This window comes from Salvelinus fontinalis, chromosome 23 (genome assembly GCF_029448725.1).
Source record: "Salvelinus fontinalis isolate EN_2023a chromosome 23, ASM2944872v1, whole genome shotgun sequence".
Taxonomy (NCBI): Eukaryota; Metazoa; Chordata; class Actinopteri; order Salmoniformes; family Salmonidae; genus Salvelinus; species Salvelinus fontinalis.
Window position 1 is genome coordinate 689,126 of NC_074687.1, and position 27,891 is coordinate 717,016.

General features: G+C 41.8%; 1 protein-coding gene across 2 annotated transcripts; it reads right to left on the reverse strand.

Moving 5' to 3' along the window:
• Positions 1 to 1,555: 1,555 nt before the first annotated feature.
• Positions 1,556 to 27,481, reverse strand: LOC129820675 (uncharacterized). 2 transcript variants are annotated; one of them, XM_055877516.1, is made up of 11 exons: positions 27,154 to 27,481; positions 26,978 to 27,034; positions 25,181 to 25,307; positions 13,346 to 13,435; positions 9,955 to 9,988; positions 9,437 to 9,542; positions 3,816 to 4,003; positions 3,446 to 3,584; positions 3,312 to 3,356; positions 2,261 to 2,288; positions 1,556 to 2,045 (listed from the first exon to the last, which is right to left on the reverse strand). In XM_055877516.1, exons 4-11 carry the CDS (start codon positions 13,401 to 13,403, stop codon positions 1,900 to 1,902), a joined length of 744 nt encoding a protein of 247 aa, XP_055733491.1. In that variant the 5' UTR covers positions 13,404 to 13,435; positions 25,181 to 25,307; positions 26,978 to 27,034; positions 27,154 to 27,481; the 3' UTR covers positions 1,556 to 1,899. The 2 variants fall into 2 exon arrangements, with proteins under 2 accessions (XP_055733491.1, XP_055733490.1); XM_055877515.1 differs by having other exon boundaries at positions 3,446 to 3,587.
• Positions 27,482 to 27,891: the final 410 nt, after the last annotated feature.

Genomic DNA, 27,891 nt, shown 5'->3' on the forward strand with positions numbered 1-27,891 from the left:
TCAGTTAGTGTTAAATACGGCTGCTAGAATCCTGACTAGAAACAAGAAATATTATCATATTACTCCAGTGCTAGCTTCCCTACACTGGCTTCCTGTTAAGGCAAGGGCTGATTTCAAGGTTTTACTGTTAACTTATAAAGCGTTACATGGGCTTGCTCCTACCTATCTTTCCGAGTTGGACCTGCCGTACATACTTACACGTACGCTACGGTCACAAGACGCAGGCCTCCTAATTGTCCCTAGAATTTCTAAGCAAACAGCTGGAGGCAGGGCTTTCTCCTATAGAGCTCCATTTTTATGGAACGGTCTGCCTACCCATGTGAGAGACGCAGACTCGGTCTCAACCTTTAAGTCTTTACTGAAGACTTATCTCTTCAGTAGGTCATATGATTGAGTGTAGTCTGGCCCAGGAGTGTGAAGGTGAACGGAAAGGCTCTGGAGCAACGAACCGCCCTTGCTGTCTCTGCCTGGGATTCTCTGCCTCTAACCCTATTACAGGGGCTGAGTCACTGGCTTACTGGTGCTCTTTCATGCCGTCCCTAGGAGGGGTGCGTCACTTGAGTGGGTTGAGTTACTGACGTGATTTTCCTGTCTGGGTTGGCGCTCCCCCTTGGTTTGTGCTGTGGTGGAGATCTTTGTGGGCTATACTCTGCCTTGTCTCAGGATTGTAAGTTGGTGGTTGAAGATATCCCTCTAGTGGTGTGGGGGCTGTGCTTTGGGAAAGTGGGTGGGGTTATATCCTTCCTGTTTGGCCCTGTCCGGGGGTATCATCGGATGGGGCCACAGTGTCTCCTGACCCCTCCTGTCTCAGCCTCCAGTATTTATGCTGCAGTAGTTTGTCGGGGGCTAGGGCCAGTTGGTTAAATCTGGAGTACTTCTCCTGTTTTATCCAGTGTCCTGTGTGAATTTAAGTATGCTCTCTCTAATTCTCTCCTTCTCTCTTTCTTTCTCTCTCTCGTAGGAACTGAGCCCTAGGACCATACGTCAGGACTACTGGGCATGATGACTCCTTGCTGTCCCCAGTCCACCTGGCCTTGCTGCTGTCCCAGTTTCAACTGTTCTGCCTGCGGTTATGGAACCCCTACCTGTCCCAGACCTGCTGTTTTCAACTCTTAATTATTGGTTATGAAAAGCCAACTGACATTTACTCTTGATTTATTATTTGACTATGCTGGTCATTTATGAACATTTTGAACATCTTGGCCATGTTCTGTTATAATCTCCACCCGGCACAGCCAGAAGAGGACTGGCCACCCCTCATAACCTGGTTCCTCTCTAGGTTTCTTCTTAGGTTCTGGCCTTTCTAGGGAGTTTTTCCTAGCCACCGTGCTTCTACACCTGCACTGCTTGCTGTTTGGGGTTTTAGGCTGGGTTTCTGTACAGCACTTCGAGATATTAGCTGATGTACGAAGGGCTATATAAAATAAACTTGATTGATACAGATGGCAACAATGTCAAATAAAAACATTCAAGAGTTCTATACAGATTATCTGATTTTATTTAGTTAAATATCAATACAATTAAGTTTTAAATAATTATAAATGATGTATGAACAAACAGCAAAGTTTAAGTCTAGATGGTACTTTATCTTATGAAGTAGTAATTTTCATACAACAGTTGATTCAACTAATGACTAAATATTAACAAGCGATAAAACAGATCTGCAGTGCATAACAACATATCATAGAGAACAAAGCGTTATGTTGAAGTCCTCTGCATATTTCTAGAAATAACCAAACAGGAAATGAACTCATGTACAGTAACGTGGAAGAACCTCAGGATGCATCCAAATGGCACCCTATTGCCCTAGTACACTACATGGCCCTGAGCAAAAGTAGTGCACTATATAGGGAATAGAGTGCCATTTGAAGCATACATGAATCTTTACAGTAAGATGTGCTAGAAGTTAAAGGAGAAAGGGAAGGAGTCCCCAGCCCCTGATCCCTTGTCTCTGCTGGTTGACGGTTGACCAGGACTCTTAGAGCTGAAGGGGAACTCAAATCCATCTTCTGACTTCTCCGACTCGGGCCGGGCAAACAGGAAGCCTTTAACAACATACATATTGCTATTACACAGAGGAAGAATCACATCAGGGTCTGTATTTATAAAATGTCGCCGATATAGAATCAGTTTCCCCCTGTCCATTCATTTCCATTTTAAAGGCAAAACTGATTCTAGATCAGCACTCCAACTAAAAGAAGAATCGCTTTTGAAAAGTATGACAAGCAGAACTTTATTAATAGCAGACACAATTTCCCACCTGATGGCGATTTGGATCCTGACGGTTTCTAAGATGACAAAAATAAAACGGTAATAAATTAGCCAAGTTCAGCCTTATGTCTGATACTGACATTACAGAGAACATATAACAGCATATATAATGAGCCAAGTTCAGCCTTATGTACGATACTGACACTACAGAGAATAACATATAACAGCATATATAATGAGCCAAGTTCAGCCTTATGTACGATACTGACACTACAGAGAATAACATATAGCAGCATATATAATGAGCCAAGTTCAGCCTTATGTACGATACTGACATTACAGAGAATAACATATAACAGCATATATAATGAGCCAAGTTCAGCCTTATGTACGATACTGACACTACAGAGAATAACATATAACAGCATATATAATGAGCCAAGTTCAGCCTTATGTACAATACTGACACTACAGAGAATAACATATAACAGCATATATAATGAGCCAAGTTCAGCCTTATGTCTGATACTGACACTACAGAGAATAACCTATTACAGCATATATAATGAGCCAAGTTCAGCATTATGTACGATACTGACACTACAGAGAATAACATATAACAGCATATATAATGAGCCAAGTTCAGCATTATGTACGATACTGACACTACAGAGAATAACATATAACAGCATATATAATGAGCCAAGTTCAGCCTTATGTCTGATACTGACACTACAGAGAATAACATATAACAGCATATATAATGAGCCAAGTTCAGCCTTATGTCTGATACTGACACTACAGAGAATAACATATAACAGCATATATAATGAGCCAAGTTCAGCCTTATGTACGATACTGACACTACAGAGAATAACATATAACAGCATATATAATGAGCCAAGTTCAGCCTTATGTACGATACTGACACTACAGAGAATAACATATAACAGCATATATAATGAGCCAAGTTCAGCCTTATGTACGATACTGACACTACAGAGAATAACATATAACAGCATATATAATGAGCCAAGTTCAGCCTTATGTACGATACTGACACTACAGAGAATAACATATAGCAGCATATATAATGGTACCTTTTCAGTGCTGAAATATGAGCTGCTGAAGGGGAAAGGAGGCTCCTACAATGAAACACGATATTAGAGTTGAATATAAAGAGTTATTGATGTATTGGTCATCATTGTAAAAAGTGTTTTTGATGTTCCCTCACTTCCTCCTGGCCTGAGCCCCCCAGGTCAAAGCCACAGTGGAAGCCAGAGAAGTCGGTAGGAGCTGAGCTCATGGAGAACAGGAAGGCTGGGGATTTCACTGTGGATCCGTCTAGGTGACTAGGTGACCCACTGTGGCTACTGCTGGACATATTAGAAATACTCATATACATCAGTAAGCATTTATATACAGCTGGGAGGTCTGCATCTCAGATGGCACCCTTTTCCCTCTGTAGTGTACTACTTTTCACCAGAGCCCAGGGTGCACTGCTTTTGACCTGGGACCTGGTCAAAAGTAGTGCACCAAATAGAGTGCCATTTCAGACCCAGCCTAGGTTAACTTCTGTTTGAACTATGCATGTGATGTCTTACTTCAGGGAGAAGGTTGGGGTGCTGGACACAGCTTTCATTCTAGCAGGAGTCTGAGGAGAGAATGCTTCTCCCATCCCTTCATTCTCCTCTTCCTCAGTAATGAGGGATGTAGGCTGTTCCTCTCCTCCCTCAGCCCCCCTCTCCTTCACCTCTTCCATCCCCACTGTACTGGAGGTGTTCAGACGCTCCTTTTATAAAGAGTCAAACAGATGTTACATAGCATATTTACAGGGCATTCGGAAAGTATTCAGACCCCTTGACAACAAAGTATTCAGACCCCTTGTTACGTTACAGCCTTATTCTAAAATTGATTAAATAGTTTTCCCCCCTCATCAATCTACACACAATACCCCATAATGACAAAGCAAAAAAACATTTTATTTTTTATTTTTTAGAAATGTTTGTGAATTTATAAAAAACAAAAAAACTATCACATTTACATAAGTATTCAGACCCTTTACTCTGTACTTTGTTGAAGCACCTAAGGCAGCGATTACAGCCTCCAGTCTTCTTGGGTATGACGCTGCAAGCTTGGCACACCTGTATTTGGGGAGTTTCTCCCATTCTTTCTCTGCAGATCATCTCAAGCTCTGTCAGGTTGGATGGGGAGCGTCACTGCACAGCTATTTTCAGGTCTCTCCAGAGATGTTCGATCGGGTTCTGTCCGGGCTCTGGCTGGGCCACTCAAGGACATTCAGAGACTTGTCCCGAAGCAACTCCTGTGTTGTCTTGGCTGTGTGCTTAGTGTCGTTGTCCTGTTGGAAGGTGAACCTTCACCCCAGTCTGAGGTCCTGAGCGCTCTGGAGCAGGTTTTCATCAAGGATCTCTCTGTACTTTGCTCCGTTCATCTTTCCCTCGATCCTGACTAGTCTCCTTGCCCTCCATGCTTCACAGTAGGGATGGTGCCAGGTTTCCTCCAGACGTGACGCTTGTCTTTCAGGCCAAAGAGTTCAATCTTGGTTTCATCAGATGAGAGAATGTTATTTCTCATGGTCTGAGAGTCCATTAGGTGACTTTTGGCAAACTCCAAGTGGGCTGTCATGTGCCTTTTACTGAGGAGTGGCTTTCGTCTGGCCACTCTACCATAAAGGCCTGATTGGTGGAGTGCTGCAGAGATGGTTGTCCTACTGGAAAGTTCATCCCATCTCCACAGAGGAACTCTGGAGCTCTGCCAGAGTGACCATTGGGTTCTTGGTCACCTGCCTGACCAAGGCCCTTATCCCCAGACTGCTCAGCTCTAGGAAGAGTCTTGGCGGTTCCAAACTTCTTCCTTTTAACCTCTCTTGGGTCCGTGAGACGTTAGCGTCCCACCTCTTCAACAGCCAGTGAAACTGCTGGGCGCCAAATTCAAATACAGAAATACTCATTATAAAAATTCAGAAAACAAAACATATTTTACATAGGTTTAAAGATGAACTTCTTGTGAATCCAACCACGGTGTCAGATTTTTTTAATGCTTTACGGCGAAAGCATACCTTACGATTATTTGAGAACATAGCCCACCAGACAAATCATTACAAACAGTAACCAGCCAAGTAGAAGAGTTACACAAGTCAGAAATAGAGATAAAATTAATCCCTTACCTTTGATGATCTTCATATGGTTGCACTCAGCAGACATTCATTTACTCAATAAATGTTCCTTCTGTTCGATAAAGTCTCTTTATCCAAAAAACCCTGTTTTGTTTGCGCGTTTTCTTCAGTAATGCACAGGCTCAAATGCAGTCAAAACAGGCAGACAAAAAAACAAAATTGTATCCGTAAAGTTCATAGAAACATGTCAAACGATGTTTATATTCAATCAGGTTGTTTTTAGCCTAAATAATCGATAATATTTCAACCGGACAATAACGTCATCAATATAAAAGGTAAAGATGAAAGGCACTCTCTCGGTCGTGCGCATGAAAAAGCTCTGTGACACGGCAGGGTCCACTCATTTAGACTGCTCTTACTTCCTCATTTTTCAGAATACAAGCCTGAAACAATTTCTAAAGACTGTTGACATCTAGTGGAAGGCATAGGAACTGCAACTTGAGTCCTAAGTCAATGGATACTGTAATGGCATTGAATAGAAAACTACAAAACCAAAATAAATACTACTTCCCGAATGGATTTTTCTCAGGTTTTCGCCTGCCAAATCAGTTCTGTTATACTCACAGACACTATTTTAACAGTTTTGGAAACTTTAGAGTGTTTTCTATCCAAATCTACCATGCATATCATATCTTCTGGGCCCGAGAAGCAGGCAGTTTAATTTGGGCATGCTTTTCATCCAAAATTCCGAATGCTGCCCCCTACCCTAGAGAAGTTAAGAATGATTGAGGACACTGTGTTCTTGGAGACCTTCAATGCTGCAGCAATGTTTTGGTACCCTTCAACATATCTGTGCTTTCGACACAATTCTGTTTCGAGCTCTACGGACAATTCCTTCGACCTCATGGCTTGGTTTTTGCTCTGACATGCACTGTCAACTGTGGGACCTTTATATAGACAAGTGTGTGCCTTTCCAAATCATGTCCAATCAATTGAATTTAAGTTCAAGGATGATCAATGGAAACAGGATGCACCTGAGCTCAATTCCGATAAATAAGGTATTTGTCACGTCCTGACCTTAGTTATCTATGTTTTCTTTATTATTTTGGTTAGGTCAGGGTGTGACGAGGGTGGGTATGCTTGTTTTGTATTGTCTAGGGTTTTTGTATGTCATGGGGTGTTTGTAAGTCTAGGCATATGTAGGGTTATGGTGGCCTGAATTGGTTCCCAATCAGAGGCAGCTGTTTATCGTTGTCTCTGATTGGGGATCCTATTTAGGTAGCCATTTTCCCTTGGGTATTTTAGCCATATTAGCTTCACGGTTCGTTTTGTTCGGTGCTCATTCTTTAAATAAAGAAGAATGTACACTCATCACACTGCGCCTTGGTCTCCTCCCTACGACGGCCGTGGCAGTATTTCTGTTTTTATTTTTAATAAATTAGCAAACATTTCTAAAAACCTGCTTTTGCTTTGTCATTATGGGGTAGTGTGTGTATATTGATGAGGAAAACATTACATTTAATCCATTTTAGAATACGGCTGTAAGGTAACAAAATGTAGAAAAAGTGAAGGGGTCTGAATACTTTCAGAATGCACTGTATAACACAAGAGTTACGAGGCCTCCTAAACGGCACCCTATTCCCTACATAGTGCACTACTTTTGACCAGAGCCTTGTGCACTGATCAAAAATAGTGCACAGTTGTAACGGCTTTCCTCCTCCACTTCATCCGAAGAGGAGGAGCAGGGATTGAACCAAAATGCAGCGTTGGAATATGACATACTGATTTATTGAACAAGACGAAAAAACACGAAAACACTTTAACAAACTACAAAACAACAAACGACGTAGACGCACCTGAACAAAAGAACTTACATATAACGAAGAACGCATGAAACAGGAACAGACTACATAAACCAAACAAACGAACAAACAAACCGAAAACAGTCCCGTGTGGCGCAACGTACACAGACACAGGAGACAACCACCCACAACAAACAATGTGAAAACACCTACCTTAATATGACTCTCAATCAGAGGAAATGAAAACCACCTGCCTCTAATTGAGAGCCATATCAGGTCACCCTTAAACAAACATAGAAACACATAACATAGACTACCCACCCAAACTCACGCCCTGACCGTCAAACACATACAAAATAACAGAAAACCGGTCAGGAACGTGACAACAGTACACTTTAAGGGAATAGGGTGCCATTTGGGACGCACAGTATATGACAGAATGATGAATCTACAGCACAGTACTTCATCAATGAATAGGTCTGTGTCCATGTTCTCTTCTAACTGATGCTGATGTTACTTGGAGTGTGATTTTACAGCAGTACCACATGTTGTTGAATAAAGATATTATTATATTCTAATAATAAAGAGCAGACCTGTTCCTCTAGTAAACTTCCCTCCTCCTGGTCTGAAGAGTGTATTTCATCTGGAGGACGGATTTAAAACATTTTACCACCAGAATCAATTTAAACTGGAAATGGGCCCACATGATAACAAGGATGGTCACAAAGTGAAAGCCCAGAAATGAAGCATTGAAGATCCTACCCACTGAAGATCCTAACCATTGAAGATCCTACCCATTGAAGATCCTACCCATTGAAGATCCTACCCATTGAAGATCCTACCCACTGAAGATCCTACCCACTGAAGATCCTACCCACTGAAGATCCTACCCATTATAGATCCTACCCACTGAAGATCCTACCCACTGAAGATCCTACCCATTGAAGATCCTACCCATTGAAGATCCTACCCACTGAAGATCCTACCCACTGAAGATCCTACCCATTGAAGATCCTACCCATTGAAGATCCTACCCACTGAAGATCCTACCCATTGAAGATCCTACCCATTGAAGAATCTACCCATTGAAGATCCTACCCATTGAAGATCCTACCCACTGAAGATCCTACCCATTGAAGATCCTACCCATTGAAGATCCTACCCATTGAAGATCCTACCCATTATAGATCCTACCCATTGAAGATCCTACCCATTATAGATCCTACCCATTGAAGATCCTACCCATTATAGATCCTACCCATTATAGATCCTACCCATTATAGATCCTACCCATTATAGATCCTACCCATTATAGATCCTACCCATTATAGATCCTACCCATTATAGATCCTACCCACTGAAGATCCTACCCATTGAAGATCCTACCCATTGAAGATCCTACCCATTATAGATCCTACCCATTGAAGATCCTACCCATTATAGATCCTACCCATTGAAGATCCTACCCATTGAAGATCCTACCCATTGAAGATCCTACCCATTATAGATCCTACCCATTGAAGATCCTACCCATTGAAGATCCTACCCACTGAAGATCCTAACCATTGAAGATCCTACCCATTGCCTCTGGGTATGACCACAGGTCACAGTGTGTGTCTCCTTGTGATGGAGGGTGAGCAAAGGTCTTTTCTAGATGCTCTTCAATTCCCTCTCCTTGTTTCTCATGGCCATCCTGCAAAAGGACCAGAGGAAGATGACTGACCCCTCTAGTCTAGACTGAACTGAGTCCCAGCACCCAGGCTATAGATACCTTAGGCTTGGAGAGATGGGAGGAGAAAGATACCTGGGAGAGATAGGAGGAGAGAGATAGCTACCTGAGAGAGATGGAGGGAAGACAGAGATAGATAGATACCTGGGAGAAAAAGAGGGAGGAAAAAGTTAGATACCTGGGAGGACAGAGCTAGATACCTGGGAGAGATGGGAGGAGGATGAGAGAAATAGATATCTGGGAGAGATGGGAGGAGGATGAGAGAGATAGATACCTGGGAGAGATGGAGGGAGGAGAGCGATAGATACCTGGGAGAGATGGAGGGAGGATGAGAGAGATAGATACCTAGGAGAGATGGAGGGAGGAGAGCGATAGATACCTGGGAGAGATGGAGGGAGGAGGAGAGAAATAGATATCTGGGATAGATGGGAGGAGGATGAGAGAGATAGATACCTGGGAGAGATGGAGGGAGGAGAGAGATAGATACCTGGCAGAGATGGAGGGAGGAGGAGAGAGATAGATAACTGGGAGAGATGGAGGGAGGAGAGCGATAGATACCTGGGAGAGATGGAGGGAGGAGATGTCTAGTGGAGACTGATGGTCATCCTCAGTCTGAGCCGCTGACTGTCTGTGAGACTCTGCTGCCGTCAATAGACCAGAGATGCTGGACAGAAAAGTTGAGAACTGCTCACCTTATCTGACAAACTTTCAGAGGCAATAAGGACACTCCTGACCTTTAAAACCACTCATCAAGATCTAATGACTAGATCATTCCAGACTACAATAGTTGATATTTTATACAATATTATAATCACATTCTCAGTAAATAATCTTTGTGTGGTGAAAAAATAAGGCTTAGTTAATTTATTTAGACTTCATTTATCATATTGATACAGCCTAACAAATAAAACTGTTCAAATAGAGTATGGTCTTGAACATCACAATATACCTTCTTGCACTTTCTGACATATTGTCAATGTCAAATATGATATTCAATTTCATCATATATCGGCTCAACCCTAATCATTTTGCATGTCAGTGTATTTCGGTTGACATTAACCCGTGCAAAAGGATACCTTTCCAATGGGTTTTCGATGGACAATGTTTGACCTGAGGGAAGAAAGATATAAGCTTGTACTTCTTTGCACGGTACATCAAACCAACAACACAGGATATTCAGTGGACTAAAACGTGTTAGTTACCTAGTAGAGTATATTGGTTACCATTTGGTTACCTAGTACAGTGTTTCTGACTTGCCTAATGAAATAAATCCATCTCTTTCCCAACTCCAGTCCTCCGGTACCGCCAACAGCACACGTTGTTGTTGTAACCCCGGGCAAAGTCACCTGATTGGGGTTTGGGGCGGCAGGTAGCCTAGTGGTTGAGCCAGTAACTGAAAGGTTGCTAGATCGTATCCCCGAGGTGACAAGGTAAAAATATGTCGTTCTGCCCCTGAACAAGGCAGTTAACCCACTGTTCCTAAACCGTCATTGTAAATAAGAATTTGTTCTTAACTGACCTGCCTAGTTAAATAAAGTTTAAATAAAAAAAGAATGTTGTTTTAATTAAGTCATCCAGGGCTTGTTGACAAGTTGAGTCAGGTGTGCTTGTGTTTACTATTAGGAATCATTGTCCTAGTAGATACCTAGTAAGATACCTAGTAAGATACCTAGTAAGATACCTAGTAATTACCTAGTAATATACCTAGTAAGATACCTAGTAAGATACCTAGTAGTTACCTAGTAAGATACCTAGTAGATACCTAGTAGTTACCTAGTAGATACCTATTAGATACCTAGTAGTTACCTAGTAAGATACATAGTAGTTACCTAGTAATATACCTAGTAAGATACCTAGTAAGATACCTAGTAGTTACCTAGTAAGATACCTAGTAGTTACCTAGTAAGATACCTAGTAAGATACCTAGAAGATACCTAGTAGTTACCTAGTAAGATACCTAGTAAGATACCTAGTAAGATACCTAGTAAGATACCTAGTAGTTACCTAGTAAGATACCTAGTAGTTACCTAGTAAGATACCTAGTAGTTACCTAGTAGTTACCTAGTAAGATACCTAGTAGTTACCTAGTAAGATACCTAGTAGATACCTAGTAGTTACCTAGTAAGATACCTAGTAGATACCTAGTAAGATACCTAGTAGTTACCTAGTAAGATACCTAGTAGTTACCTAGTAAGATACCTAGTAAGATACCTAGTAGTTACCTAGTAAGATACCTAGTACGATACCTAGTAGATACCTAGTAGTTACCTAGTAGATACCTAGTAAGTTACCTAGTAGTTACCTAGTAAGATACCTAGTAGATACCTAGTAGTTACCTAGTAGATACCTAGTAGTTACCTAGTAAGTTACCTAGTAAGATACCTAGTAGTTACCTAGTAAGATACCTAGTAAGATACCTAGTAGTTACCTAGTAGATACCTAGTAAGTTACCTAGTAAGTTACCTAGTAGGATACCTAGTAGTTACCTAGTAAGATACCTAGTAGTTACCTAGTAGATACCTAGTAAGTTACCTAGTAGTTACCTAGTAAGATACCTAGTAAGTTACCTAGTAGGATACCTAGTAGATACCTAGTAGATACCTAGTAGTTACCTAGTAGATACCTAGTAGTTACCTAGTAAGATACATAGTAGTTACCTAGTAAGATACCTAGTAAGATACCTAGTAGTTACCTAGTAAGATACCTAGTAGTTACCTAGTAAGATATCTAGTAGTTACCTAGTAAGATACCTAGTAGTTACCTAGTAAGATACCTCGTAGTTACCTAGTAAGATACCTAGTAAGATACCTAGTAAGATACCTAGTAGTTACCTAGTAAGATACCTAGTAAGTTACCTAGTAGTTACCTAGTAAGATACCTAGTAGATACCTAGTAGTTACCTAGTAGATACCTAGTAGTTACCTAGTAAGATACCTAGTAGTTACCTAGTAAGTTACCTAGTAAGATACCTAGTAGTTACCTAGTAAGATACCTAGTAAGATACCCAGTAGTTACCTAGTAGATACCTAGTAAGTTACCTAGTAAGTTACCTAGTAGGATACCTAGTAGTTACCTAGTAGGATACCTAGTAGATACCTAGTAGATACCTAGTAGATACCTAGTAGTTACCTAGTAGATACCTATTAGATACCTAGTAGTTACCTAGTAAGATACATAGTAGTTACCTAGTAAGATACCTAGTAGTTACCTAGTAAGATACCTAGTAGTTACCTAGTAAGATACCTAGTAGTTACCTAGTAAGATACCTAGTAAGATACCTAGTAGTTACCTAGTAAGATACCTAGTAAGATACCTAGTAGTTACCTAGTAAGATACCTAGTAGTTACCTAGTAAGATACCTAGTAGTTACCTAGTAAGTTACCTAGTAGATACCTAGTAAGATACCTAGTAGTTACCTAGTAGTTACCTAGTAAGTTACCTAGTAGATACCTAGTAAGATACCTAGTAAGAACCCTAGTAAGTTACCTAGTAGTTACCTAGTTAGTTACCTAGTAAGATACCTAGTAAGATACCTAGTAAGTTACCTAGTAGTTACCTAGTAAGTTACCTAGTAAGATACCTAGTAGTTACCTAGGAGATCCTGCAGAGCCTTCTCTTTGGCTGTTATCTGTAGTTACCTAGTAGTTACTAACCCTAACCCTAACCCTAGTAGATACCTAGTAGTTACCTAGTAGATCCTGCAGAGCCTTTTCTCTGGCTGTTATCTAGTAGATTCCTAGTAGTTACTAACCCTAACCCTAGTAGATACCTAGTAGTTACTAACCCTAACCCTAACCCTAGTAGTTACCTAGTAGATCCTGCAGAGCCTTTTCTCTGGCTGTTATCTAGTAGATTCCTAGTAGTTACTAACCCTAACCCTAGTAGATACCTAGTAGTTACTAACCCTAACCCTAACCCTAGTAGTTACCTAGTAGATCCTGCAGAGCCTTCTCTCTGGCTGTTATCTAGTAGATACCTAGTAGTTACTAACCCTAACCCTAGTAGATACCTAGTAGTTACCTAGGAGATCCTGCAGAGCCTTCTCTTTGGCTGTTATCTGGTCCTCACAAGCTTTAATCCTGCTTTCCAGCTCTTCTTTTTCTGACTGGATCATCAGCAGCTGCTTGGCCAGAGGGTTCTGGCAGTAACTCTCTTTGTGCTGCTGGAAAACCTTCCTGTAGCGGTCTATTCTCTCCTGGTACACTTTCCTACAGCAGACACATTGGAGGATAACCCATTCAGTGATACGGGTTGTCTCTATTCTCTCCTGGTACACTTTCCTACAGCAGACACATTGGAGGATAACCCATTCAGTGATACGGGTTGTCTCTATTCTCTCCTGGTACACTTTCCTACAGCAGACACATTGGAGGATAACCCGTTCAGTGATACGGGTTGTCTAATAATTCTGTGCTTTTTCACTGTAAATGACCATGATGTAAATGTCAAGACAAAATGTTGGCCTACATGTCTTGGTTACAGTTGTCTCGTCTCCTCTCCAATTCAGCCTGCAGCGTCTTCTCATACTGCAGCAGGAGGCCGTTAGTTCCCTTTAGACTGCAAGAGAGGGGGGTACCATGATACAAGAATTCACAGCAGGGCCTGTATTCACAAAGTGTCTCAGAGTGCTGCCCAGGATCAGGTCCCCCCGTCTATATGATGATATTCATGATCATATACTCTAAAGGGCAAAACTGATCCTAGATCAGCACTCCTACACTCCTGGTTGTACATGGGTCTTTCTATAAACTAGGGTACCAACCTACACTACAGGCCTGGCTGTACATGGGTCGTTCTATAAACTAGGGTACCAACCTACACTACAGGCCTGGCTGTACATGGGTCGTTCTATAAACTAGGGTACCAACCTACACTACAGGCCTGGCTGAACATGGGTCGTTCTATAAACTAGGGTACCAACCTACACTACAGACCTGGCTGAACATGGGTCGTTCTATAAACTAGGGTACCAACCTACACTACAGGCCTGGCTGTACATGGGTCGTTCTATAAACTAGGGTACCAACCTACACTACAGGCCTGGCTGTACATGGGTCGTTCTATAAACTAGGGTACCAACCTACACTACAGGCCTGGCTGTACAGGGGTCTTTCTATAAACTAGGGTACCAACCTATTGAGGGGGAGGGGGTTCTATATCCTTATTCTTAAAGTGGTACGGCTGGCCTCCAACCCGGAAGCCAGCCGCACCAATGTGTCGGAGGAAACACCGTGCATCTGGCCCCTTCGGTTAGCGCGCACTGCGTCCAGCCCGCCACAGGAGTCGCTGGAGCGCGATGAGACAAGGAAATCCCTACCGGCCAAACCCAAACCCTCCCGGACGACGCTAGCCCAATTGTGCGTCGCCCCACGGACCTCCCGGTCGCGGCCGGCTGCGACAGAGCCTGGGGGCGAACCCAGAGACTCTGGTGGCGCAGTTAGCACTGCGATGCAGTGCCCTAGACCACTGCGCCACCCGGGAGGCCTATATCCTTATTCTTAAAGTCGTAATGGCCTACCTTCTATTGAGGAGGAGGGGGTTCTATATCATTATTCTTAAAGTGGTAATGACCTACCTTCTATTGAGGGGGAGGGGGTTCTATATCCTTATTCTTAAAGTGGTAATGACCTACCTTCTATTGAGGGGGAGGGGGTTCTATATCCTTATTCTTAAAGTGGTAATGACCTACCTTCTATTGAGGGGGAGGGGGTTCTATATCCTTATTCTTAAAGTGGTAATGACCTACCTTCTATTGAGGGGGAGGGGGTTCTATATCCTTATTCTTAAAGTGGTAATGACCTACCTTCTATTGAGGGGGTTCTATATCCTTATTCTTAAAGTGGTAATGGCCTACCTTCTATTGAGGGGGAGGGGGTTCTATATCCTTATTCTTAAAGTGGTAATGGCCTACCTTCTATTGAGGGGAGAGGGTTCTATATCCTTATTCTTAAAGTGGTAATGGCCTACCTTCTATTGGGGGGGAGGGGGTTCTATATCCTTATTCTTAAAGTGGTAATGGCCTACCTTCTATTGAGGGGGAGGGGGTTCTATATCCTTATTCTTAAAGTGGTAATGACCTACCTTCTATTGAGGGGGAGGGGGTTCTATATCCTTATTCTTAAAGTGGTAATGGCCTACCTTCTATTGAGGGGGAGAGGGTTCTATATCCTTATTCTTAAAGTGGTAATGGCCTACCTTCTATTGGGGGGGAGGGGGTTCTATATCCTTATTCTTAAAGTGGTAATGGCCTACCTTCTATTGAGGGGGTTCTATATCCTTATTCGTAAAGTGGTAATGGCCTACCTTCTATTGAGGGGGAGGGGGTTCTATATCCTTATTCTTAAAGTGGTAATGGCCTACCTTCTATTGGGGGGGAGGGGGTTCTATATCCTTATTCTTAAAGTGGTAATGACCTACCTTCTATTGAGGGGGAGGGGGTTCTATATCCTTATTCTTAAAGTGGTAATGGCCTACCTTCTATTGGGGGGGAGGGGGTTCTATATCCTTATTCTTAGTGGTAATGACCTACCTTCTATTGGGGGGGAGGGGGTTCTATATCCTTATTCTTAAAGTGGTAATGACCTACCTTCTATTGAGGGGGAGGGGGTTCTATATCCTTATTCTTAAAGTGGTAATGGCCTACCTTCTATTGGGGGGGAGGGGGTTCTATATCCTTATTCTTAAAGTGGTAATGGCCTACCTTCTATTGAGGGGGTTCTATATCCTTATTCGTAAAGTGGTAATGGCCTACCTTCTATTGAGGGGGAGGGGGTTCTATATCCTTATTCTTAAAGTGGTAATGGCCTACCTTCTATTGGGGGGGAGGGGGTTCTATATCCTTATTCTTAAAGTGGTAATGACCTACCTTCTATTGAGGGGGAGGGGGTTCTATATCCTTATTCTTAAAGTGGTAATGGCCTACCTTCTATTGGGGGGGAGGGGGTTCTATATCCTTATTCTTAAAGTGGTAATGACCTACCTTCTATTGGGGGGGAGGGGGTTCTATATCCTTATTCTTAAAGTGGTAATGACCTACCTTCTATTGAGGGGGAGGGGGTTCTATATCCTTATTCTTAAAGTGGTAATGGCCTACCTTCTATTGGTGGGGAGGGGGTTCTATATCCTTATTCTTAAAGTGGTAATGACCTACCTTCTATTGGGGGGGAGGGGGTTCTATATCCTTATTCTTAAAGTGGTAATGGCCTACCTTCTATTGAGGGGGAGGGGGTTCTATATCCTTATTCGTAAAGTGGTAATGGCCTACCTTCTATTGGGGGGGGAGGGGGTTCTATATCCTTATTCTTAAAGTGGTAATGACCTACCTTCTATTGAGGGGGAGGGGGTTCTATATCCTTATTCTTAAAGTGGTAATGGCCTACCTTCTATTGGGGGGGAGGGGGTTCTATATCCTTATTCTTAAAGTGGTAATGACCTACCTTCTATTGAGGGGGAGGGGGTTCTATATCCTTATTCTTAAAGTGGTAATGGCCTACCTTCTATTGGGGGGGAGGGGGTTCTATATCCTTATTCTTAAAGTGGTAATGACCTACCTTCTATTGGGGGGGAGGGGGTTCTATATCCTTATTCTTAAAGTGGTAATGACCTACCTTCTATTGAGGGGGAGGGGGTTCTATATCCTTATTCTTAAAGTGGTAATGGCCTACCTTCTATTGGGGGGGAGGGGGTTCTATATCCTTATTCTTAAAGTGGTAATGACCTACCTTCTATTGGGGGGGGAGGGGGTTCTATATCCTTATTCTTAAAGTGGTAATGGCCTACCTTCTATTGAGGGGGAGGGGGTTCTATATCCTTATTCTTAAAGTGGTAATGGCCTACCTTCTATTGGGGGGGGGAGGGGGTTCTATATCCTTATTCTTAAAGTGGTAATGACCGACCTTCTATTGGGGGGGAGGGGGTTCTATATCCTTATTCTTAAAGTGGTAATGACCTACCTTCTATTGGGGGGGAGGGGGTTCTATATCCTTATTCTTAAAGTGGTAATGGCCTACCTTCTATTGAGGGGGAGGGGGTTCTATATCCTTATTCTTAAAGTGATAATGACCTACCTTCTATTGAGGAGGTTCTATATCCTTATTCTTAAAGTGGTAATGGCCTACCTTCTATTGAGGGGGTTCTATATCCTTATTCTTAAAGTGGTAATGGCCTACCTTCTATTGGGGGGGAGGGGGTTCTATATCCTTATTCTTAAAGTGGTAATGACCTACCTTCTATTGGGGGGGAGGGGATTCTATATCCTTATTCTTAAAGTGGTAATGGCCTACCTTCTATTGGGGGGGAGGGGGTTCTATATCCTTATTCTTAAAGTGGTAATGGCCTACCTTCTATTGAGGGGGTTCTATATCCTTATTCGTAAAGTGGTAATGGCCTACCTTCTATTGAGGGGGAGGGGGTTCTATATCCTTATTCTTAAAGTGGTAATGGCCTACCTTCTATTGGGGGGGAGGGGGTTCTATATCCTTATTCTTAAAGTGGTAATGACCTACCTTCTATTGAGGGGGAGGGGGTTCTATATCCTTATTCTTAAAGTGGTAATGGCCTACCTTCTATTGGGGGGGAGGGGGTTCTATATCCTTATTCTTAAAGTGGTAATGACCTACCTTCTATTGGGGGGGAGGGGGTTCTATATCCTTATTCTTAAAGTGGTAATGACCTACCTTCTATTGAGGGGGAGGGGGTTCTATATCCTTATTCTTAAAGTGGTAATGGCCTACCTTCTATTGGGGGGGAGGGGGTTCTATATCCTTATTCTTAAAGTGGTAATGACCTACCTTCTATTGGGGGGGAGGGGGTTCTATATCCTTATTCTTAAAGTGGTAATGGCCTACCTTCTATTGAGGGGGAGGGGGTTCTATATCCTTATTCTTAAAGTGATAATGACCTACCTTCTATTGAGGGGGTTCTATATCCTTATTCTTAAAGTGGTAATGGCCTACCTTCTATTGGGGGGGAGGGGGTTCTATATCCTTATTCTTAAAGTGGTAATGACCTACCTTCTATTGAGGGGGAGGGGGTTCTATATCCTTATTCTTAAAGTGGTAATGGCCTACCTTCTATTGGGGGGGAGGGGGTTCTATATCCTTATTCTTAAAGTGGTAATGACGTACCTTCTATTGGGGGGGAGGGGTTCTATATCCTTATTCTTAAAGTGGTAATGACCTACCTTCTATTGAGGGGGCGGGGGTTCTATATCCTTATTCTTAAAGTGGTAATGGCCTACCTTCTATTGGGGGGGAGGGGGTTCTATATCCTTATTCTTAAAGTGGTAATGACCTACCTTCTATTGGGGGGGAGGGGGTTCTATATCCTTATTCTTAAAGTGGTAATGGCCTACCTTCTATTGAGGGGGAGGGGGTTCTATATCCTTATTCTTAAAGTGGTAATGGCCTACCTTCTATTGGGGGGGAGGGGGTTCTATATCCTTATTCTTAAAGTGGTAATGACCTACCTTCTATTGGGGGGGAGGGGGTTCTATATCCTTATTCTTAAAGTGGTAATGACCTACCTTCTATTGGGGGGGAGGGGGTTCTATATCCTTATTCTTAAAGTGGTAATGACCTACCTTCTATTGGGGGGGAGGGGGTTCTATATCCTTATTCTTAAAGTGGTAATGACCTACCTTCTATTGGGGGGGAGGGGGTTCTATATCCTTATTCTTAAAGTGGTAATGGCCTACCTTCTATTGAGGGGAAGGGGGTTCTATATCCTTATTCTTAAAGTGATAATGACCTACCTTCTATTGAGGAGGTTCTATATCATTATTCTTAAAGTGGTAATGGCCTACCTTCTATTGAGGGGGTTCTATATCCTTATTCTTAAAGTGGTAATGGCCTACCTTCTATTGGGGGGAGGGGGTTCTATATCCTTATTCTTAAAGTGGTAATGACCTACCTTCTATTGGGGGGGAGGGGGTTCTATATCCTTATTCTTAAAGTGGTAATGGCCTACCTTCTATTGAGGGGGAGGGGGTTCTATATCCTTATTCTTAAAGTGATAATGACCTACCTTCTATTGAGGAGGTTCTATATCCTTATTCTTAAAGTGGTAATGACCTACCTTCTATTGAGGGGGTTCTATATCCTTATTCTTAAAGTGGTAATGACCTACCTTCTATTGAGGAGGTTCTATATCCTTATTCTTAAAGTGGTAATGACCTACCTTCTATTGAGGGGGAGGGGGTTCTATATCCTTATTCTTAAAGTGGTAATGACCTACCTTCTATTGAGGGGGAGGGGGTTCTATATCCTTATTCTTAAAGTGATAATGACCTACCTTCTATTGAGGGGAGGGGGTTCTATATCCTTATTCTTAAAGTGATAATGACCTACCTTCTATTGAGGAGGTTCTATATCCTTATTCTTAAAGTGGTAATGGCCTACCTTCTATTGAGGGGGTTCTATATCCTTATTCTTAAAGTGGTAATGGCCTACCTTCTATTGGGGGGGAGGGGGTTCTATATCCTTATTCTTAAAGTGGTAATGACCTACCTTCTATTGGGGGGGGGGGGGGGTTCTATATCCTTATTCTTAAAGTGGTAATGGCCTACCTTCTATTGAGGGGGAGGGGGTTCTATATCCTTATTCTTAAAGTGATAATGACCTACCTTCTATTGAGGAGGTTCTATATCCTTATTCTTAAAGTGGTAATGACCTACCTTCTATTGAGGGGGTTCTATATCCTTATTCTTAAAGTGGTAATGACCTACCTTCTATTGAGGAGGTTCTATATCCTTATTCTTAAAGTGGTAATGACCTACCTTCTATTGAGGGGGAGGGGGTTCTATATCCTTATTCTTAAAGTGGTAATGACCTACCTTCTATTGAGGGGGAGGGGGTTCTATATCCTTATTCTTAAAGTGGTAATGACCTACCTTCTATTGGGGGGGAGGGGGTTCTATATCCTTATTCTTAAAGTGATAATGACCTACCTTCTATTGAGGAGGTTCTATATCCTTATTCTTAAAGTGGTAATGACCTACCTTCTATTGAGGGGGTTCTATATCCTTATTCTTAAAGTGGTAATGACCTACCTTCTATTGAGGAGGTTCTATATCCTTATTCTTAAAGTGGTAATGACCTACCTTCTATTGAGGGGGAGGGGGTTCTATATCCTTATTCTTAAAGTGGTAATGACCTACCTTCTATTGAGGGGGAGGGGGTTCTATATCCTTATTCTTAAAGTGATAATGACCTACCTTCTATTGAGGGGAGGGGGTTCTATATCCTTATTCTTAAAGTGATAATGACCTACCTTCTATTGAGGAGGTTCTATATCCTTATTCTTAAAGTGGTAATGGCCTACCTTCTATTGAGGGGGTTCTATATCCTTATTCTTAAAGTGGTAATGGCCTACCTTCTATTGGGGGGGAGGGGGTTCTATATCCTTATTCTTAAAGTGGTAATGACCTACCTTCTATTGGGGGGGGGGGGGGTTCTATATCCTTATTCTTAAAGTGGTAATGGCCTACCTTCTATTGAGGGGGAGGGGGTTCTATATCCTTATTCTTAAAGTGATAATGACCTACCTTCTATTGAGGAGGTTCTATATCCTTATTCTTAAAGTGGTAATGACCTACCTTCTATTGAGGGGGTTCTATATCCTTATTCTTAAAGTGGTAATGACCTACCTTCTATTGAGGAGGTTCTATATCCTTATTCTTAAAGTGGTAATGACCTACCTTCTATTGAGGGGGAGGGGGTTCTATATCCTTATTCTTAAAGTGGTAATGACCTACCTTCTATTGAGGGGGAGGGGGTTCTATATCCTTATTCTTAAAGTGGTAATGACCTACCTTCTATTGGGGGGGAGGGGGTTCTATATCCTTATTCTTAAAGTGATAATGACCTACCTTCTATTGAGGGGGTTCTATATCCTTATTCTTAAAGTGGTAATGGCCTACCTTCTATTGAGGGGGAGGGGGTTCTATATCCTTATTCTTAAAGTGGTAATGGCCTACCTTCTATTGAGGGGGGGGGGGGTTCTATATCCTTATTCTGAAAGTGGTAATGGCCTACCTTCTATTGAGGGGGTTCTATATCCTTATTCTTAAAGTGGTAATGGCCTACCTTCTATTGGGGGGGAGGGGGTTCTATATCCTTATTCTTAAAGTTGTAATGGCCTACCTTCTATTGAGGGGGTTCTATATCCTTATTCTTAAAGTGGTAATGGCCTACCTTCTATTGGGGGGGAGGGGGTTCTATATCCTTATTCTTAAAGTTGTAATGGCCTACCTTCTATTGGGGGGGAGGGGGTTCTATATCCTTATTCTTAAAGTGGAAATTGCCTACCTTCTATTGAGGAGGAGGGGGTTCTATATCCTTATTCTTAAAGTGGTAATGGCCTACCTTCTATTGAGGGGGAGGGGGTTCTATATCCTTATTCTTAAAGTGGTAATGGCCTACCTTCTATTGAGGAGGAGGGGGTTCTATATCCTTATTCTTAAGGTGGTAATGGCCTACCTTCTATTGAGGGGGAGGGGGTTCTATATCCTTATTCTTAAAGTGGTAATGACCTACCTTCTATTGGGGGGGAGGGGGTTCTATATCCTTATTCTTAAAGTGGTAATGACCTACCTTCTATTGGGGGGGAGGGGGTTCTATATCCTTATTCTTAAAGTGGTAATGACCTACCTTCTATTGAGGGGGAGGGGGTTCTATATCCTTATTCTTAAAGTGGTAATGGCCTACCTTCTATTGAGGGGGAGAGGGTTCTATATCCTTATTCTTAAAGTGGTAATGGCCTACCTTCTATTGGGGGGGAGGGGGTTCTATGTCCTTATTCTTAAAGTGGTAATGGCCTACCTTCTATTGAGGGGGTTCTATATCCTTATTCGTAAAGTGGTAATGGCCTACCTTCTATTGAGGGGGAGGGGGTTCTATATCCTTATTCTTAAAGTGGTAATGGCCTACCTTCTATTGGGGGGGAGGGGGTTCTATATCCTTATTCTTAAAGTGGTAATGGCCTACCTTCTATTGAGGGGGAGGGGGTTCTATATCCTTATTCTTAAAGTGGTAATGGCCTACCTTCTATTGGGGGGGAGGGGGTTCTATATCCTTATTCTTAAAGTGGTAATGACCTACCTTCTATTGGGGGGGAGGGGGTTCTATATCCTTATTCTTAAAGTGGTAATGACCTACCTTCTATTGGGGGGGAGGGGGTTCTATATCCTTATTCTTAAAGTGGTAATGGCCTACCTTCTATTGGGGGGGAGGGGGTTCTATATCCTTATACTTAAAGTGGTAATGACCTACCTTCTATTGGGGGGGAGGGGGTTCTATATCCTTATTCTTAAAGTGGTAATGGCCTACCTTCTATTGAGGGGGAGGGGGTTCTATATCCTTATTCGTAAAGTGGTAATGGCCTACCTTCTATTGGGGGGGGAGGTGGTTCTATATCCCTATTCTTAAAGTGGTAATGACCTACCTTCTATTGAGGGGGAGGGGGTTCTATATCCTTATTCTTAAAGTGGTAATGGCCTACCTTCTATTGGGGGGGAGGGGGTTCTATATCCTTATTCTTAAAGTGGTAATGACCTACCTTCTATTGAGGGGGAGGGGGTTCTATATCCTTATTCTTAAAGTGGTAATGGCCTACCTTCTATTGGGGGGGAGGGGGTTCTATATCCTTATTCTTAAAGTGGTAATGACCTACCTTCTATTGGGGGGGAGGGGGTTCTATATCCTTATTCTTAAAGTGGTAATGACCTACCTTCTATTGAGGGGGAGGGGGTTCTATATCCTTATTCTTAAAGTGGTAATGGCCTACCTTCTATTGGGGGGGAGGGGGTTCTATATCCTTATTCTTAAAGTGGTAATGACCTACCTTCTATTGGGGGGGAGGGGGTTCTATATCCTTATTCTTAAAGTGGTAATGGCCTACCTTCTATTGAGGGGGAGGGGGTTCTATATCCTTATTCTTAAAGTGGTAATGGCCTACCTTCTATTGGGGGGGAGGGGGTTCTATATCCTTATTCTTAAAGTGGTAATGACCTACCTTCTATTGGGGGGGAGGGGGTTCTATATCCTTATTCTTAAAGTGGTAATGACCTACCTTCTATTGAGGGGGAGGGGGTTCTATATCCTTATTCTTAAAGTGATAATGACCTACCTTCTATTGAGGAGGTTCTATATCCTTATTCTTAAAGTGGTAATGGCCTACCTTCTATTGGGGGGGAGAGGGTTCTATATCCTTATTCTTAAAGTGGTAATGACCTACCTTCTATTGAGGGGGAGGGGGTTCTATATCCTTATTCTTAAAGTGGTAATGACCTACCTTCTATTGGGGGGGAGGGGGTTCTATATCCTTATTCTTAAAGTGGTAATGACCTACCTTCTATTGGGGGGGAGGGGGTTCTATATCCTTATTCTTAAAGTGGTAATGACCTACCTTCTATTGAGGGGGAGGGGGTTCTATATCCTTATTCTTAAAGTGATAATGACCTACCTTCTATTGAGGAGGTTCTATATCCTTATTCTTAAAGTGGTAATGGCCTACCTTCTATTGGGGGGGAGAGGGTTCTATATCCTTATTCTTAAAGTGGTAATGACCTACCTTCTATTGGGGGGGAGGGGGTTCTATATCCTTATTCTTAAAGTGGTAATGGCCTACCTTCTATTGAGGGGGTTCTATATCCTTATTCTTAAAGTGGTAATGGCCTACCTTCTATTGGGGGGGAGGGGGTTCTATATCCTTATTCTTAAAGTTGTAATGGCCTACCTTCTATTGGGGGGGAGGGGGTTCTATATCCTTATTCTTAAAGTGGTAATGGCCTACCTTCTATTGAGGAGGAGGGGGTTCTATATCCTTATTCTTAAAGTGGTAATGGCCTACCTTCTATTGAGGGGGAGGGGGTTCTATATCCTTATTCTTAAAGTGGTAATGGCCTACCTTCTATTGAGGAGGAGGGGGTTCTATATCCTTATTCTTAAAGTGGTAATGGCCTACCTTCTATTGAGGGGGAGGGGGTTCTATATCCTTATTCTTAAAGTGGTAATGACCTACCTTCTATTGGGGGGGAGGGGGTTCTATATCCTTATTCTTAAAGTGATAATGACCTACCTTCTATTGAGGGGGTTCTATATCCTTATTCTTAAAGTCGTAATGACCTACCTTCTATTGGGGGGGAGGGGGTTCTATATCCTTATTCTTAAAGTGGTAATGGCCTACCTTCTATTGAGGGGGAGGGGGTTCTATATCCTTATTCTTAAAGTGGTAATGGCCTACCTTCTATTGGGGGGGAGAGGGTTCTATATCCTTATTCTTAAAGTGATAATGACCTACCTTCTATTGAGGGGGTTCTATATCCTTATTCTTAAAGTGGTAATGACCTACCTTCTATTGGGGGGGAGGGGGTTCTATATCCTTATTCTTAAAGTGATAATGACCTACCTTCTATTGAGGGGGTTCTATATCCTTATTCTTAAAGTGGTAATGACCTACCTTCTATTGAGGGGGAGGGGGTTCTATATCCTTATTCTTAAAGATGTAATGGCCTACCTTCTATTGAGGAGGAGGGGGTTCTATATCCTTATTCTTAAAGTGGTAATGGCCTACCTTCTATTGAGGGGGAGGGGGTTCTATATCCTTATTCTTAAAGTGGTAATGACCTACCTTCTATTGGGGGGGAGGGGGTTCTATATCCTTATTCTTAAAGTGGTAATGACCTACCTTCTATTGAGGGGGTTCTATATCCTTATTCTTAAAGTGGTAATGGCCTACCTTCTATTGAGGGGGAGGGGGTTCTATATCCTTATTCTTAAAGTGGTAATGGCCTACCTTCTATTGGGGGAGAGGGGGTTCTATATCCTTATTCTTAAAGTGGTAATGGCCTACCTTCTATTGGGGGGGAGGGGGTTCTATATCCTTATTCTTAAAGTGGTAATGCCCTACCTTCTATTGGGGGGGAGGGGGTTCTATATCCTTATTCTTAAAGTGGTAATGACCTACCTTCTATTGAGGGGGAGGGGGTTCTAAACTATTAAGTACAGTTATAGAAACCAATTGTACAACATTTAGGTCCTTGAAAATTATAATGAAGTACTTAAAAAAGTCCCTGAAAGTCCTTGAATTTGACTTGATGAACCCTGCTTAAAGTATGTATAGTTATGGGGCAATTTGCATATATTCCCTTGCATTCCTCTAGTCTAAGTACACATGTGGAACTGCATGGAAAAACCTTCTTATTTTTGTTTCAAACCATTTTGAAATGTTGATTCCAATGTCACACAATGGCCCTATTATTTATAAAGACCCTCCTACAAAAAACACAACACACTTTTACTTTACCTTTTCGTATTGCCTTTGAGATGCTTCACAATGTTCTGCTTATGATAAGATTCCTCCTCAAGCTTCCTGATGTTTTCCTGGAACCCTTTGATGTAGGATTTCTTCTCAGCAACATTGGCTTTGCCGACTGGTGAGACAATAAAATAAATAAACGGATTAATGAACACCATACAGCTAAAACATAAGACAACCACAACAGAAATTGTTACCTATGGCCTGCCCTTGATATGATGTTATTAAAGGCCTGAGATAAAGGCTTTAACGTAACAAAATGTGGAAAAAGTCAAGGGGTGTCACGCCCTGACCTGAGATATCTATGTTTTCTTTATATTTTGGTTAGGTCAGGGTGTGACTAGGGTGGGTACGTTAGTTTTTTTACTGTCTAGGGTTTTTGTATGTATAGGGTGTTTGTAGGTCTAGGTGATTTGTAATTCTATGGTGGCCTGATATGGTTCCCAATCAGAGGCAGCTGTTTATCGTTGTCTCTGATTGGGGATCATATTTAGGTAGGAATTTTCCCTTTGGTGTTGGTGGGTTCTTGTTCTATGTTTAGTTGCCTGTCAGCACTATCCATATAGCTTCACGGTTCGTTTTGTTATTTTGTTAGTTTGTTCAGTGTTCATTCGGTAAAATAAATAAGAATGTACGCATACCACGCTGCGCCTTGGTCTCCTCCTTACAACGGCCGTGACAAGGGGTCTGAATACTTTCCAAATGTACTGTATATACAGTATGTATATAGAGTGGGGTCCCAAATTATTGACCCCCCCCCCCCTGATAAGGATGAGCAATAATGACTCTATAAAATAAATAATTCAAACACTGAGCTACATTGTATGCTAAAGAAAATGGGAAATTGTATTATTTTATACTAATACAATTGCCCAGAGACAGATATTTTCTTTAACAAGTAATGTTTTCTCTCAAAAAGGTTGGGGTAAAAATTATTGACACCTCTAAAGATTCTTGTAAATAATGTGGTCAAAAGTGTAGTATTTGGTCATATTCCTAGCACGCAATGACTAAATAAAGCATAAAGCTTGTGACTCTACAGGGAATTTTTACTGAGATTTAAATGTCAGGAATTGTGAAAAACTGAGTTTAAATGTATTTGGCAAAGGTGTATGTAAACTTCCAAATTCAACTGTACCTCAGAATTTGAATTATTTATTTTACACAGTCATTATTGCTCATCTTTTTCAAGGGGGTCAATAATTTGGGACCCCATAGTATGAATATTTTAAAAACTCCCACCCCGCACTCCGCAATCTGAAAGCATATTTAAAATCTCTTGTGAAATAAAAACAGATACATAACAGACACCCTGGCCCTGTGAATCCTGGCCGTGGACAGTTCCATAAGGACAATTCCCTTAAATGTGAGCAGACATTGCTGCAATGGTAACTGATGAGGTGGAATCTACCTTCATACAATACTTTTACTTAGCAGCTGTGGTTCCTGCCAACCACATCTCCATTGGCATTCTGTCAAGTGCAATTCAGTAATCACAAAGCAAAATCCCTATTGGATGTAATGACAATATTTGGTATATAAGTACAGATTATATCATTGACTTTCCCCCAGAATTCAACCACCCCAGGGCATTATAGCACATTCTGAAAAGTACCATGGTCCCCCGTGGAGCAGAATTCACATAAAAGCGATGGACTAACATTATCCCACTTCTGACACCAATGTAGCTTTTAACAGCTGGAGCAGGGCTTGAACCTGTCACCATGAGATAGCCAGTCACCCCATATCGCTAGCTGCCTTCGGTGAGGCTACACCATCACTTACTTTGAATCTGTTGATTGATCTGATCCCTCTTCTGAGCGATGTCCCTGGTTTGCAGAGCTGTAAATCAGCAAAGAAAAGCAAACAGTTAGTAAATGAGCTAGTTAGCCATTTAACTCCTGTAAGTCACTAGCCATGGTTAGGGTATAGTGGAATAAAGGTCAAAGTTGAAAACGTACCTAGCTGGAGAAGTAAGCTGTCCATACTGCCCAGGGAATCATGGTCATCCATTTCAATAGGTCTTACAAACAGGGACGGTCAAACGGTTAACAGTTAGCAAGCTGTTAGCTAGCTAGCATTACATACAACTTTAAGCAAGGTGCAGCAGTAAAACAAAGAATTAAAACGTTATTGGCAGGCGAAAACGAAAATACAGCTCACTTTCAACACAAACGTTTAGGCTACAAATATATATTTTGAAATGTGTATTTTAAATCTTGGCTATAGCTGACTAACTGACACTTGACACGCTAGCGAACTGAGCGTAACGTTAGCTTCTACCTGCGTCGACTGTGTTGTTAAGGCGACCAGGCGCGCGCGGCTGTCCGTCTTCAACTCCAGCGCAACAGTTTGGCGCCATCTACTGTATATAGATGTTTCTATTGTTATTGACTGTACTTTCGTTTATTCCATGTGTAACTCTGTGTTGTTTTTTGTCGCACTGCTTTGCTTTATCTTGGCCAGGTCGCAGTTGTAAATGAGAACTTCTTCTTAACTACCTGGTTAAATAAAGGTATAAATATTTTAAAAATATATTTAAAAAATAATGACAGCTGTGATGGAAAATACAATTTTATAAATGCTGACAGATAATTTGTTAGTTTTACATGGTGGGATCTATTTGTGTCTGTAAAATTAATTATGCGAGGAATGGCGGTGGAAATGCCTTAATGTGTAAATATTGATATAATGACCAT

What these genes read in the sequence shown, in the direction of transcription:
- LOC129820675 (XM_055877515.1), bottom strand. Translation starts at nt 13,403, where the DNA reads ATGAGAAGACGCTGCAGGCTGAATTGGAGAGGAGACGAGACAACTGTA. An exon ending in CCTCCCTCCATCTCTCCCAG is followed by an intron (nt 4,004 to 9,436) that starts GTATCTATCGCT and finishes TCTTTATAAAAG; the next exon opens with GAGCGTCTGAACACCTCCAG. An exon ending in ACCCCAACCTTCTCCCTGAA is followed by an intron (nt 3,588 to 3,815) that starts GTAAGACATCAC and finishes TAATATGTCCAG; the next exon opens with CAGTAGCCACAGTGGGTCAC.